Source organism: Rhopilema esculentum, chromosome 17 (genome assembly GCF_057945365.1).
Source record: "Rhopilema esculentum isolate cy_ngs chromosome 17, ASM5794536v1, whole genome shotgun sequence".
Lineage (NCBI taxonomy): Eukaryota > Metazoa > Cnidaria > Scyphozoa > Rhizostomeae > Rhizostomatidae > Rhopilema > Rhopilema esculentum.
The window spans coordinates 6,398,020-6,413,185 of record NC_142831.1 but is presented as its reverse complement, the minus strand read 5'-3'; the positions used below and the strand labels follow the sequence as shown (position 1 = coordinate 6,413,185).

General features: G+C 35.3%; 1 protein-coding gene across 1 annotated transcript; it reads left to right on the top strand.

Moving 5' to 3' along the window:
* Positions 1-97: 97 nt before the first annotated feature.
* On the top strand, positions 98-11,148 carry LOC135682484 (mitochondrial carrier homolog 2; the record flags this gene model as incomplete). The annotated part of the gene is given in 12 exon segments (XM_089113347.1): positions 98-155; positions 1,319-1,367; positions 2,355-2,414; positions 2,874-2,912; positions 3,242-3,299; positions 4,411-4,462; positions 4,782-4,841; positions 5,332-5,425; positions 7,174-7,221; positions 9,324-9,391; positions 10,013-10,088; positions 10,848-11,148. Coding segments are annotated over 12 exon segments (749 nt in total), but the record flags the coding sequence as incomplete, so codon positions are not given.
* Between the last annotated feature and the right edge of the window lie 4,018 nt (positions 11,149-15,166).

Sequence of the window (15,166 nt, the reverse complement as noted above, 5' to 3'; positions counted from 1 at the left end):
AAAAGCAATGCCAACCTGAAAATCACATGTCACAGTTTCCTTATTGTTTGCTTCTTCTGGACTAAGTTGATTACAGAAATGTTTTCTTTCCTTACAGCAAGGTACATAAAAAATGATGATGGATTTTCAGGACTTTATAGAGGTTTAGTTCCAAGGTTTGTTACTCTTATATTTGCTGTTCTCATAAGCTATTGATCAGAGGTGAATAATCAATTTTGAAACCTAATGATATAAAGCTTTACTTTGAGAATTTGTGGCTGTCTATTGGCCAGATTACTGGTAGATGTTTAACCTTGAATGTGGCCTGAATGTCTGAAATTCAAAAGAATAGGCAAGAGAGATTCTCAGATGAAAATCTATTAATTTTCATACATCAAAAAGCTGTTACCCCCTTAGAATAGTTTTTCCTTATGTTGGTAGTTTGCTCTTTTCATCCTCATTAATTTTTGCTCAAGTCAGATGCCAAATTGCTTCAATTAGCGTCAAACTGCCTTTTTTCAAAGCAAATAATCTTTTCAATATTGTTAGTACTGCAATTTCTTCCATTTTATTTTTAGGCTTTAACAGTAGTTCTATCATTCCCTTTCATTTATGATGGCATATTTAGATTGAGCATATATTTTGATAATGAACAGTACAGCTCTGTTTTTGTATTACTCACATATTCAAATAGGTTTACATCTGATCTTTCCTGACAGCTTGCCATTTTCAGTCTTATTGTTGTGAGTTGTGCTGACCAAGAAAATATGCACAGTTTCACAATTGTTTGTTTTGCTCCATTTTCATTTTGGCAACCTATGCTAGATATTCAGATTGCTCCTCTTAACAAGTTGATAAAACCTTTTTCCCCTGTATTTATTGTTCTTTTTTATTCATTTTACACATAGAAAAATATTTTTTTGATCCATTTTCACTTTTTCTTCATCGTCACAATGGGTTTCCAAACATATGTATTTCAATGCAATGTAATTTGAATGTAATTGCTAGAATTGTTGACTGTTTTTTGTATTTAAAGATTAAACTTCCAAGGAGAGAACTCAGTTGCATATAGACTTGTAGGTGGTTGGTTTGTAGTATGCCATCTGAACATTTGGAGGGTAGACAGCCATGGTAGATTGCCCATCTTTACTTTTTAGATTTCTATATTTAGGCTAATTTATGCAGTTTGCCAAACAAACAAAAATCTACCCAGATCCTTTCAGTTTTCTATATGGTCATCTCTTTTGTGTTTGTAAGTAAATAAATGAAGGCACACCAGCCAACAAATTGCAGCATTACATCTGATGTTTCTTATTTACATCTTAATTGTCATTTACAGGGTTCTGCACAACTTTGTCAGTTCATCTGTCACAAATGCGGTCTGTTCAGTGAGTATGCTTTTGTCTTGTTCGATAATTGACTACCTTCAACATTGGCTGAAATTACTTTGGTTTGTTTGCTTTTCAGGACCCAGAATCATTTTCCTACAATATATTATCATTCCTTAAGGCAAAAAAATTTACTTATGATAAAGTCTGTTGTTGTGCAGCTTTTTTTTCCAGTCTTCCACAAACTCTGTTATTCCAAGAAAATTCCCCAGCCCAGTAAACAAACAACATACAACTGCCAGTTTTTTCTCCAGCTTCAAATTTATAGTATATCTATCTACCTTTAGGTTCACTGTTATGAAAATCAAAGATGAGATACTACAGAACATAGCACTGCAATACTCTGCTTGTTGCATAGACTTATTCATAGTTTTAAAATCAGTATATCTTATGCTCTTTTTGTATTTAATATAGAGAGCTAGCTATTGCCAGTTGCTATTTTTGTTAATATAGAAAGCTATTATTGCCAGTTAATATAGAAAGCTATTATTGCCAGTTGCTATTATTGTTAATATAGAGAGCTATTATTGCCAGTTAATATAGAGAGCTATTGTTGCCAGTTGCTATTTTTGTTAATATAGAAAGCTATTATTGCCAGTTAATATAGAAAGCTTTTATTGCCAGTTGCTATTATTGTTAATATAGAGAGCTATTATTGCCAGTTAATATAGAGAGCTATTGTTGCCAGTTAATATAGAGAGCTATTGTTGCCAGTTGCTATTTTTGTTAATATAGAAAGCTATTATTGCCAGTTAATATAGAAAGCTATTATTGCCAGTTGCTATTATTGTTAATATAGAGAGCTATTATTGCCAGTTAATATAGAGAGCTATTGTTGCCAGTTGCTATTATTGTTAATATAGAGAGCTATTATTGCCATTTAATATAGAGAGCTATTATTGCCAGTTGCTATTATTGTTGCTATCAAAGTACATGTTGTATACACATTTTCATGTTATCCAATCATTCCTAACTACTTTATTGCAGAGATTCCAGAGTGCTGAGGAGCAATCGTCTGATTCAGAAGAGACTGATGAAGAGTACGAAGTAAGCAGTCTGTTTATCTGCGTGTTTGTGTTATCCTGAAACCCTACTGAATTTAAGCTAAACTTTTAAAAAAGGCAGTTATTTTGCACTGTTTTAAGTTATTCATACCCAAAGTATTTCATTATTAGATACTTGATACCCCTAAACTGACAAGCAAATAATATTTTATTCAGCTGCTGGCTCAAATATTAGTATTTAGTATTAATAATTAATAGTTTAAACTGTTATTGAGAGTTTTTGTATCAATACTGAGTTAGATTAAACTAGTTTGTGTGAGGTATAACTATTAGTTTTTTCTTCCTACAGTTTTTTTCCTGAGTTAGATTGTGTTTATTGTGATTTCTTTTGCTATGAACAAAGATTACAATTCAGCGAATTTTCGGGCAAGTGGAGCTAAATACTTCTTTCCCAGATCTTCTTATTTAGACCTTCTTTTGATAATGAACAATTTTCCTTAAGCCACCAGCAATAAAGACCCAGTCAGAGTTTTTAATCGAGGTATGAGATGTTGCCTTTCCTTTTTAGTAACATACATATCCTCAAGATTATTTTCTTAAAGACACTTGTTTTGTCAAAGCATACAGAAAATGTACTTATGAACTGATTCCAACTTATTTAAAGAAACTTTTAGAATGCTAGATAATCTACTATCTTCAAACTTATAACCTTTGTTGATCACTGTAGATTTCTTCGCTTAAATTGAAATTACCCGTTAATGAATATCGGAAACATATAAAGGAATATGACACAACTCCCTCCATTCTCTCCCTACCCCCAATTAAAAATATTTCGAAGAATTGAAATTTCTTCGATGATTTTTTCCTTAGACACTTCAACTGTCGATTGGAAAAGCAGCTGGAGTTGTTATCAGCTACCCACTTCACTGTGAGTAAATATTCCTTAAGGGCACAAGGGCACATAGTGACGCCGTTTTAAGGACAAAATTTGGCTGCCAAGTTTTTTTTGAGATGTGCTATTCACCAAACAATGAACATATGAGCTCCCTGCAATGTAATAGTATTTAGTAACAGTATTGCCTTCCAGCGGCCCCTTTTTTGTTTAATCTCAGAGACTACAAAATGATCCCAATGGATCATTAATACTCAATTTTTTAAAAACAGAATTTTGTTTGTTCTAAGTTAGTTTTAAGAGCAAAAACTCTTAGAAATGGAATTCCAAATATTTGTACTGCACAATGCTCTTTGGATATTGTTTGGGGTATGCAGTGGTGATACCGGAAAGGAAAAAAGTTGCCCAATACCATTTAAAGAAAAGCCACGCAGGATGTGCTTATATTTTCCATCTGTTGTATTTGTGAATAGAAAATGATATTTACTATTCATATGTCAGAGAAATTGTGGGATTGATATTTTCAAGTAATTTGGAGAGCCTTTATTACTCACGCTGGCTCTTTTTGCTTTTCGAGAACCTTCTCGCCATACCTTGAAGATAAGAGCCTGAATTTTGGGTGGTACACCAAGCAGTTTATAACAGTTTATCTAGCCATCCACTTTAAAGTTTGGCATCAGTAATTTTTGACTGAAGCTGTACCGAATTTTTCAATTTGATATCTGGATATGTTTACCGGTATGTTGAAATCATGTTGATCACCGTCTAGTTGAAATCCAAACACTTGTCTTCAAAGGCTTTTTTAACAGAATTACCAACCCAGCTGTTAATAAAACTGGTTGTAAGGAAATTTTGGTGGCAAAAATGCAACGAAATTTAAGGAAACTGGCAACAAGCTCGAAGCCTATTTGTTCTATACAAACCGGCAAGGGGCAACTCACTGTTGTAAAAAACATACAAAATTTCTACCGTAAAAAGGATTTATATGAATTTTCAGATACGATCTCCATCAAAGTTGCACGAGATTTCGAAGGAGTTATTAACCTCTCGCAAACAACAATGTGTGGGACACAAAATTATTTTACTGATAATCCTCACGTGTCCACTAAAACATTCCTTTGTTATTTCTTTATTCAATTTTTTTTAGTGATTAGCGTTCGAACGATGGTTCAGTTTGTTGGAAAAGAAACTCAATACAAGTGAGCCACAATTGCCTCTTTTTGATACTCTTAGATAAATGATTACCCTTCTGAATGATTTCATAATGTCTAGGAACAGGTATCGAAAAGATTCAGCTTTAAAAATTCTACTGTGATAATACCTTGAGTTTTGCCGTATAGTTCTCAACTTGACGATCTTTTTTACCTTCTCTTTGTCCTCTTTCTTTTTGTAAGTTTTGCTAAACAACGTTGTTGCATGCTTTTGCCACGTTTTTAGCACGTCTTTTTTCTTATGTCATCCATCGTGTGCATTTTAATCAAAAAGCTTCATTCAACATTGATTTTTCCTGTTTTTCAGTAACTTATTTAGCTCTGTTCGTGAAATTTATCAAGAAGAAGGAATCGGTGGCTTCTTTAGGTAAAAACTTTATCCTTTATAACGCGCATGGTATTTCATTCATTTTGTATAACTTCACAGAACTACCCCCTCCCCCCTTTTTTGTCTAAGTTCTTTCACCAGCTGTACCATACTGTGCTAACGGACTGAAGCTTGCCATTTTTATGTTTCGGTACATAGCAATGACGAGCCATCAATCATCAGGATTTTTAGGTATTAAGCTTATCGTCCTGCAGTGCCTGTTTTATCGAGTCTGATTTCTTTTTTAACTCTCATGCTGTGAAGAAACAGATTTTTGGAATGTTCGCAGTCAAAAATACTGTTTGACATAGCCGATGGTGATCATAAATCTTAATTTGCTTTAAACATTTGCAAATTTCGGTAAGCTGCTAACTCTATAAATTGAGAATTTTTGTGTATAGCTCATTGTAAAAGACTAATTTAGTGATATTTGCTTACAGTGAACTCTGGGAACTAGAATCGTTTTGAAATTTCTTCAACTAATTTTTAGCGGTCTTGTACCACAACTATTAGGAGAAATGCTTTCCTTTTGGGTCTTCCGAACGCTGACGTACTTCATCGAGACCTATTTTGGTATTGACGAGGTAGGTCTGTTTTGATAACCCAATATTTTCAAGGAATTTTCATATTTCCTCCCTTTAATACCTGGTAACTTGTTTTAATATTGAAATTCACTATGTGCTGGATAACAATATTTACACTGAGTAACGGGTTAAGCCTTTCTTTTGGTATACGGTAAACCTTTATTGTTGACGAAATTTTTATTTTCACTTAAGGCGTTGAATTAAAATCTAACGGTTGCTATAGTGCAGCTGTGAGTCAGTAGCAGTCAATATACCGCTATGATTCCGCAGCATTTTTTGAATTTTCTTTAACAAATAAATCTTAGTCGTAGGTAACAAGGACCGTAGGAACGTGTTAAAAAGGGGGAGCGTGGCACAACGCCGTATCGTATTCTATTAAAGGTGGTTTTGAAAAGAAAACATTTCAAACATTCTTTTCTTATGACACTCTCGACGTATAGAACGTCAGAATAATTATCGGGAATTGTGTGCCAAAATGTTGTTTATTAAAGGTACATACCAAAAAGATGTCGTTTACCTAAATGAGCAAAAATTTGTTGCTGTAAAAATGTGGTAGGGTCACGTATCCCCCGGTACTCGCTCTTGCACCTTTGAGCTGTTCACAGTAAATCGTTTTCTACAAATACTGTGATAGAGTTTGTTAATATTGCGCTTCAACCTTTAATTGATCACATTTCCTTAACCCCATTCCTTAACACAAAGTTTTCAGGTCCTTCCCGTAGAATTTGATTAGTATTTTCAGCAGACAAATTATGAACTTTTTCCGAGTTTGCCGTTTGGTTAATAGACTGTGGAGATTTATTTTTGAATTTTTGCAACCACTTCCAAAATAGAATGTTGGTTTAAAAAGATGGAACTATTTTCTTGAATTCCTGTTTACTTCTCGTTGCTTTTTTGGAACAGTATCTTGATCATAAAAGCTACTATGGTCGTCTCGGGCTGCACCACCAGAAATTACCCTCTAAACCGATAAAAATATTGCCATATTTTTCCGTGTGAAATTTCTCAACATTTCATAAAATACCATGAAAGCTTTTTCCCTAAATTTACTAGATTCAGGTGAAGATTGTCATAGTTTCCAATAAATCTTTATCTATAAGCACAGAATGTTTAATTTCGTGTACAAAGCGCGTGTGTTCTCTCGGCTCGGTCAGAGTTTTGCATAATTCTGATGGCAGTTTTTCACTTGACTCATGGTAATTTCATTGAAATTGCCAGATAACGGATATTGGAAGCTAGCCGCCTCATTCACAGAATGAAAATGACTATTCTGTGCTTCAATATCAACCTGATTGTTTCTTTTCGTTTTAAAATGGCCGCTATCCTTCATGCTTCCCTTGTCTCTGTATCCCTTGACAATAAACTCAATAACTGAAATAAACGAAGCCGCCCTAAACCAGAGACCACCCTGCAATTTACTCCCTTGCCCAATGTGGATGATATATTTTTACTGAAATAATGATCGAACCTAAGCCCTTATCAATACTGAAAAAATGCTCGAACTTACGATTCAAATTACTATCTTTTCAATACAACGATGCTATATCGCGTAAATGAAGATTGATTTCGAAAGGCTATGCAAGATTGTAGCCTTAACAGTAATTTTAGCGTGCCTAATAATTATAATAATATATTGATTACCCTACATTTTATACTTTGCAGCATTAAGTCTAGAAAAATTTTTTTTTTACGAATGATGAAGGTGTCAGTGAATATGAATAATTGAAGTGTTTACTCTTTTTTTTTAGTTTTCGCGATCTCCAAGTGGTAGACTTTATATTCAAGGATTATCACAGGTTTAGTATACATCTGGTTTTGATTGCCTCATGGATCCGTGTTTATCAAAAAAACTGTTTTCTTTTTATTCATGAATTTTGAAAATTTGAAACCGGACTACATTTTTCCGGAAACTGGCCTACCCAAGTGGCAGAATGAATATTTGATTTTTTGAACAATCTGTCCTCTCCACCACCTTCTAATATGGCACCATTCCCAAATAATCCTTGAGAAATACGATCGTCTGATATCTTTTCTTGTGCAAATCACGTGGTAGTTCCACGGGATTCGAAAGATTGGCTCTATTCGTTTAGCTTTCTCTTTTTCTTACAAGCATATCTCAAGCATATCATATTGAAACATCGTAGTTTCAGTTGCTGTAGAACGCCGTGCTAACTTCGCACAATTTAATTTCTCAGCCCCCGTAAAAGATCACTTGTAGCCTTGAAGGGAATATTTTCCCACTTACAAGCATGCAAGAATTGTTATCGTGACCAATTCACATTGCCTTAATTTAAATATCTAAGCATTGCAAAGTGCCGATTTTGAGATATCATCGTAGTTTCAGCTCCTAATCAGTTGAGTTTAAAAGTGCTGTAGAACGCCGTGCTAACTTCGCACAATTTAATTTTTCAATCCTCGTAAAAGATCACTTGTAGCCTTGAAGGGAATATTTTCCCACTTACAAGCATACACGCATTGTCATTGTGAGCAATTCACATTGCCTTAATTTAAATATCTAAGCATTGCAAAGTGCCGATTTTGAGATATCTTCGTAGTTTCAGTTCCTAATCAACTGTGTTTGCATTTGCCTTGGAACGCTGCGCTATCTTCGCACAATTTAGTTTTGCACTGTGTATGACAAAAATGTTATGGCTAGTGGATATAATTCTGGAACTATTTACGTCCCACCTTGTAAATTTCATTAACATTGTTCACAGAGTATTATTTTATTCCTGTTTACTGGCACTGACAGTTTCATCTTCGCCTCCCAGATTTTACTGGGCACGTGTTAGGTATTGAAGAACCTGTAAATGTGCACATAAGCCCGCGATACTATGACCAGCGGCAGACATTTTTCCTATCTGTTTATCTCAATAGCTTATGTAAACTTTGAAATTTTTATCGATGCAAACTCAATTACAAAAATCCAAGGTGATTTTAATATTCTTCCTGAAACATCAACAACTGTTCACCAAACACTCCCTTGAATGGTTCTCAGGCAGTTCTCTTCCTCATTTTTATTCCCACAAAAAGCAATATACACAAGCAAAATGATAAAACCTGAAACCTGTTATTTCAAGTCTGACAAACAAAATTGACTCAGTTCCAGATTGGCTGACAATTTTGCTGATGGAAAACTTTAAAAGCTAATTGAAACTCAAAAAATGTTTGACATTCAATTATCAAAACAAACTTTAGTTGTAATACAAAAGACTGTTTTAATAAACTTGACACGCTGCAGACCTTTTGATGGCACATATAAACGAAAAATTGTCTTCCTTGTTCATACCCAGATATCAGTTGGTTCAGCTAGCTAGAAGATTCCCCTGACTTGTTTTTTTATGACAGGGGATTGCCATTTTTAACTAATGGGGTTCTGTGATATCTGAGTCGTCGTCAAAACAAAACAAAACTATAGTAAATCTGCGTAAAGTAGAACCCTAGGTTTTACACTAGGTTCTTATCTAAAGATTGTTTTCATGATGAGTGTCATCAGATATGCTCTGCAATAAGGCGGTCTCATCGTGACAACATATGGTCCAGGGAGAATGCTCTCAAAAGAATCTTAATGTTCCTTTATGTTTACAAGATGCTTCAGCGTCAAAGGACGGTCTGCAAATTTTGAAATTCGAAATGGTTATGCATGGTCTTCATCCCTACCAACTCGTCGATTTTCTTCAGTCTTTTTGTAAACATAGTCACGTGTTGATCGTCATTCAGTGGTCTATAAGAACAGCTTTAAGTTTTCGTCAGGTTCTTAGGCAATTGTTTTGATCTTCCATTGTAGACTGACATATGTCTGACATGTTGTCTATCATAAATAGATATTGTTGCTTTAACATTCAATCTAAAACTAAGCTCCTACTCTCCGTCTCATGGATGTATCTTTTCCTTCAAGTATGTCGCATCGCTGCTGACGTTCCCCTTCTTTCTTGTCACAAACATGATGGCTGTAAACAATTCGAGGTTTGCCACATTTGTTCTTTAATAGTTTATATGAACTAATTGGCTGATTTCATTTTCTAGATATAGTTACTTGTAGAAGTTTGGTGAAAATATTGATAGAAAACAAGAAAGAGCCCGGCTTTTCTAAAAGAGGGTTTCCCAAGGAAACCAATTAAGAATAAAAAATAGCTTGATCAAATTAGATTTATCTTTACATCCAAGGCTCCTGTGGTGTTACTTTTCCTGGGCGTTCTTTCTCAAGCATGAATGCTACTTGTTTAGATAGTACTTGTGGAGCGAATTCGGCTAAAGTTACTTGCGGTTGTTCTGATCTGCTTATTGTTTTTAAACTCCCATGTGCATGCCAAGAAATCTCAAGCTCACTTTTTTCCCTGTTCTTTATGCCTAGAAATAAATTGCTCGGACTATTGTTAGTGGAGTTTTATTCTTTTACTAAACAACATGATAAAGTAGAGTGACTATTTTCTTGTTTCGCTGCCTAAGTGTTGCCACCAAATACCCATTTTCTGGGTGAACAGGCGAATGATAAATAGACATGGACCCACATCTTTACCCATGCCATCAAGCACTCTAACCCCCTTTTTTGCTGAATCTACAGTAACCTTTAGCCATAATCTACAGACTAGCTGCTGGCAATCCTCCAAACATGCCAATTTTCAACAACTGGATCGACTGCTGGGTATATCTATCGAAAGAGGTAAATTGATATTTTGTATCTGATTTTTTAACCGTTAATGGACAATGATACTCGACCAGATAGAGTTAGTTCCTGTCGTCATCCAAAAATGGTTTTAATCTAAATCAAACTTTTGAAACATATCTATTCAAGTTACATTATTTGACAGAACTAGGATAAATATTGCCAAGCTGCCGATGATTGCCTTGTATTGATAGTTAATTTCAATCCTAGGCTTGAATTCGACTCTATTTTAACTCAATGACACAACTCTACTTCAAAGTTTTGTCTGATAGGCATAGATAAAAATTCCACTGTCTTTATTGACAGTAATGGTTTTTTCTTCAACTTATTTTCCCTTCCTTTAAATTTTCCTTTTCTCTCTCTCAATTTTTCTTCTTGTCTTCCTCCTTCTTCTTCTTGCTCTTATCCTCTTTTCCTTACCCTTTTTCGTTTTCCTCTTTCTTCTGTTATCTAATTTTTCTTCTCATCTTCTCCTTCTTTTTTTGTCATGCTTTTACTTTCCTTTTTCTTTTTCTTTCCAGTTCTTCTATTAACCAAAAGTCGACTATGCAAATCCTCTTTTTATATCCATCTAAGCTCCCTTCCCGTGCTGTTACCCTGATCATCTCCTTGCATGTTGTCTGTACCCATCCTGTTTCTTCTCTGTATCCTACACTCCCAACCTTTACTACCCGTGACTAATTAACTTAACTTCTAGATTATAACTTGAAATAACACTAGCAAGCCAGTTAGCGTGATTGTCACATTTCTTCGCAGAAACTGCTTCGCAGAGGTGACAGCATTATTCGAAGGACGATGCCCATTAGGCCTAATGCTGCGTTACAGTTAGCGATTGCCAAATGAAGAAATTGACTAAGAATGTTATGTAAGTCGAGATGCTATGAAACATGAAGCAAAGTGAGCCCTGTTTAAACACCGTATTATCGTTCATACTGCATACTGCAAAGCGATTCATTACCTTGAATAGAGGATATGCTAATTCCCTCCTATCTATTATGGTAGGCAGAATTGTAATAGATGATTTTGATGTATGTGATTTTTATGAAGATACCACTAACATGATTCTGTTTATGATCCATTCCTTTTGCAAGCTGAAAACATATGACATCGTAGTTGAACAAACAAGGAACGCTTTCGTCAACTTTCTTAACCTTAGGAGTGTTATGATCATTCTCTTCTGAAAACAAAGCTCGACATTGCTTTCAGATGTTCATTTTATGTTTCCACTCAATCTAGTCTTTATTATCTGCATCTCAGTGCTAATTTTTTACCTTTTTTCATACCGTTTGCATGGAACTTCACTTTTCGCCCGTGACTTGTAAATACAAAACGCGTGACTTTTATTTGATTAAGTAGGCAGGTTTTTGATTGGAAGCTAAAAATGTTTCGAAATTTCCACAAACTGCTCCAAAAACTTGAACAAAACGATGGATATATTTCTTTGCATGGAAGAAAGTTGCCCATGTAGCTCACGTGAGTTGAGAACGAGTTAATAAAACTCAAATTTCATTATACACAAATGAAACTGTTGCCATTCCACCCTTTCTTTTCTCATTTATCTTTAATCAGTAAAATGAAACGGTACGAAAATAGAAGCCTTCAGTTTTGAGAGTTCCGTGCCTTGCTGTTTCTTCCGATGACAATTAATCTCAATAAATTGAGCTGTTTTCCACCTGAAATAAATTTGTATCTATATATTGCATCTCGCAGCCTTAAAGACCATTCTCTTTAAAAATACGAATTCCTCGCTTTCATATCCAACTGTTCATGAAGGAGGCTCAGATGTATCATCTGTACTTGAATGCTCCATGTTTCTTTTTCGTTGTTAAGTTGTATGAACCATAAAAGATTAATAATAATAATGATAATAATAATAATAATAATAATAATGGAAACATTTCATTTTCAATTCAACTTAAACTACAATTACAAATCTCACTATTACAAGGTAATTTGCAATTGGCTAGCCTGGTTTTACAAGAAAAAACTATAACAATCGTAAGGTAAAAGGAAAAACTGAGAAAAATAAAACAACCAAAATTAAAACGGATGTAATTCCGGATTTGTCCATGGTTTATTTTTGCAACAAAATATGTAGTACGTAGTACGAATGGCAATGTTGGAAAGTTTAGAGATGAGATATCGTTGTTGTTGTTGATCGATGGAGAGAGAGTCACACATTTTGAAGAAAGAGATGCAGGAATTGCCAAAGATGCCAAGAGAGCTCATAGAAAGATTCACAAAAGAGACACATTTGAACTTTCGCTGTAAGTCAGATAGGAGAGGAGCATACTTGCTGTGTTTTCTTGTTGCATTTGTGTCAAGATTGGATTCAAAACCAACAGTAAGCTCTAAGATGTATAGGTAATTGTTGTTAGTCTTCAAGAGAAGATCTGGGCGAAGGTTTTCTCCAGTTATGATTGATGGTGAAAGATAGCCAGGTATATCAGCGTAGATGGTAGATTCATTAACAGCTTTAAGAGACGTAGCTAGAAAGTTTAAGATAGAGTTATGACGCCAGGTGTATCGGCCTTGTTCCAAGTATGTTTTGCAGCCAGCAACAACGTGAAGGAGGGTTTCTGGCAGAAAACAGAAAGAACAATCAGAAGTCTGGCTCAAGTTCCACTTTTTCAAGTTTTTCTGTGTAGCAAGGGTATTGTTCAGGTACCTTATGGTGAAATTGAAAATATTCTGAGGCATGCTACTTTGCACCTTGGACCAGAGTTTGTTTATTTGTGGAAGATCCTGGTTAAAAAGATGTGACAATAAAGATCCTTGGGAAGTTAGAATGTTTTGCAGACGATCTTTATGTTCTTGCTGGACAGCCTTTAATGCTTCTTTCGTGTTCCTATATATATCATATTGTATATTTGTGCTACTGCTGGTATTTTTCCATAAAGAGCGAATGTTATCGTTTGGTGAAGATTTCAATGCGTTGCGTAAAATAGTTTGACACTGTAGGAATTTGGCGGATGGTAAAGTTAGGCTGAGTCCAAACTGGTTTTTAGAAAGAATAATGCTACTCAAGGTAGCACTTATTGGGAGGTCGAGCCACTGGCGGATGTATTTGGATACAAGGTTGTCAAGATTCTCGACAACCCACGTCTTTGAAAGATCTGCTACAGTAAGGTTCCAAGAGATTTTAGAAAGAACAAAGTTGTGATAAAGAAGCAACTTATTTTTTGCATGTAGAGGCTGGGAATCAATTTGTTTGAGCATGTTGGACAGTGATGATAAAAGATCAGATTTATGTTCTTGGTTTGTCATTTCAAAGTCAAAATGACGACCGAGGTACTTAAAAGAATTTCCATTCGAGACAGGTGGGATAGATTCGTTGTTTATGAAAAGCTTAGGTTGATACTGAAGAGAACGTGTGGAAAATTTCTTTATTCCAAAAGTGATGCATTTATCGACACGTATGATCATGTTAGCCCATTGGCACCAGCGAGTGAAACAATTCAGTAGAAGTTGGTTTTCTTTCTCATTGCTGGTGATAACGGCAGCATCGTCTGCGAATTGAAACCAATGGACTGGTTGAAACATACGGTCGTTCTGATCATGTGGGGAGAAACCTAACTGTTTGTATTTTTCAGCTTTTATGTACTGTATGAATGTGTTGAAGCATAGATTAAATAGTAGAGGACTGAGGCAGTCGCCTTGAAGAACACCGCGACGGACTGGAATAGCAGGAGTATTATAGTGGCTTGTGATGATAGAGGTTTTAAAATCGGTGTAAAGGCTAGAGATAAGAAGTTGTATGTTGTCAGGGATATGATGGTAAGATAGTACAGTGGGTATCAAATTATGATGTACTTCTCCAAATGCATTTTTAAGATCGAGAAGAGTGACAACTAGTGAACGTTGCTTGATACGAGCTTTGTTTATGACCTGAGCCATCATGGCAGTATGCTCTAAGGTCCCTGAAATATTCGAGGTGAAGCCTTTTTGTATTTCGTGCTCAATGAGACCATTAACTTTAAGAAAATTAAATAGACTGTCACGCAGGCATGATGTGAAGATTTTCAAAGGCACTGGCTCAAGAGTGATTGGCCTGAAGTTTGCTGGATCGTCATTGCTACCCTTTTTGTGAATTAGGATAGTGCATGCCTTTTTCCACTCTAAAGGAACTTTTCCAGAGAGCCAGATATTATGAATGATATTTGTTATCAAAGAGCGTAAATATGGACATCGTTTAAAAACAATGATGGAAATTTTGTCACGGGGACATGGAGTGGCTGAAGATTTCATACGCCGAATTACTGATGTGATCTTTTCATAAGAAGGAGGCTCCAAAGGAAAAGGGTGATCAGGCTCCCTAAGAGATGGAATCCATGAAGGAATAGAAAAGTTTTTGCATGGCAACAGAGAAGAAAACATTTTAAAGAAATACTGAGAGCATTGATCTTTGGAAAAGGATGGCAGCAGAGTCGAGCTTGTTTGGAGAACGCGTTTGACGTATCCCCAAAAACTCTTTGAAATGAAGTTATCGTGATTTGAGATGTTTTTAACTACGGTAGAAGCAGATGAGTTAAGTCGTTGTCGTAAGAGCCGTGAAACGTATTTAATTTCAATGACAGGTGCGCCGTTTCTTTTCAATAACTGTAGTTCTTTTTTCAATTTTTTGGTAGCATGGTCTTGATATTTTGCAGCAAGTTCTTCATTTACTTCTTCGACAAATCCGCAAGTATCTCTGAAATAATTATAAATTGCTTGATTCATTGACTGTATGGATTGATCAATTGAGGACAGGTCCATGGGGTTGATTGTAAAAAAGTATTTGAAGTATTCGTTAGCGACAGTCCATTCTTCGTTTGACCTTGGAAGACAAACGCCAGGTTTCAGTTCAAAATATTCATTCAAAGAGATATCGGCCAATACAATCTCATTGTCTAGGGTTTCCTCTGATACCTGTTCGAAAGTGTCGTCACTTTGGAAACCGCTAATGACTCGACATCTCCTTTGATGCATTTTCAATCCTTTCATCCCCTTGCATTCTTTACCACAGGAGCATTTGACAATTCTTTCGTTGATGACAGACGCGCTTTCATTTTCTATTTCAATAAATGGAATGTTAA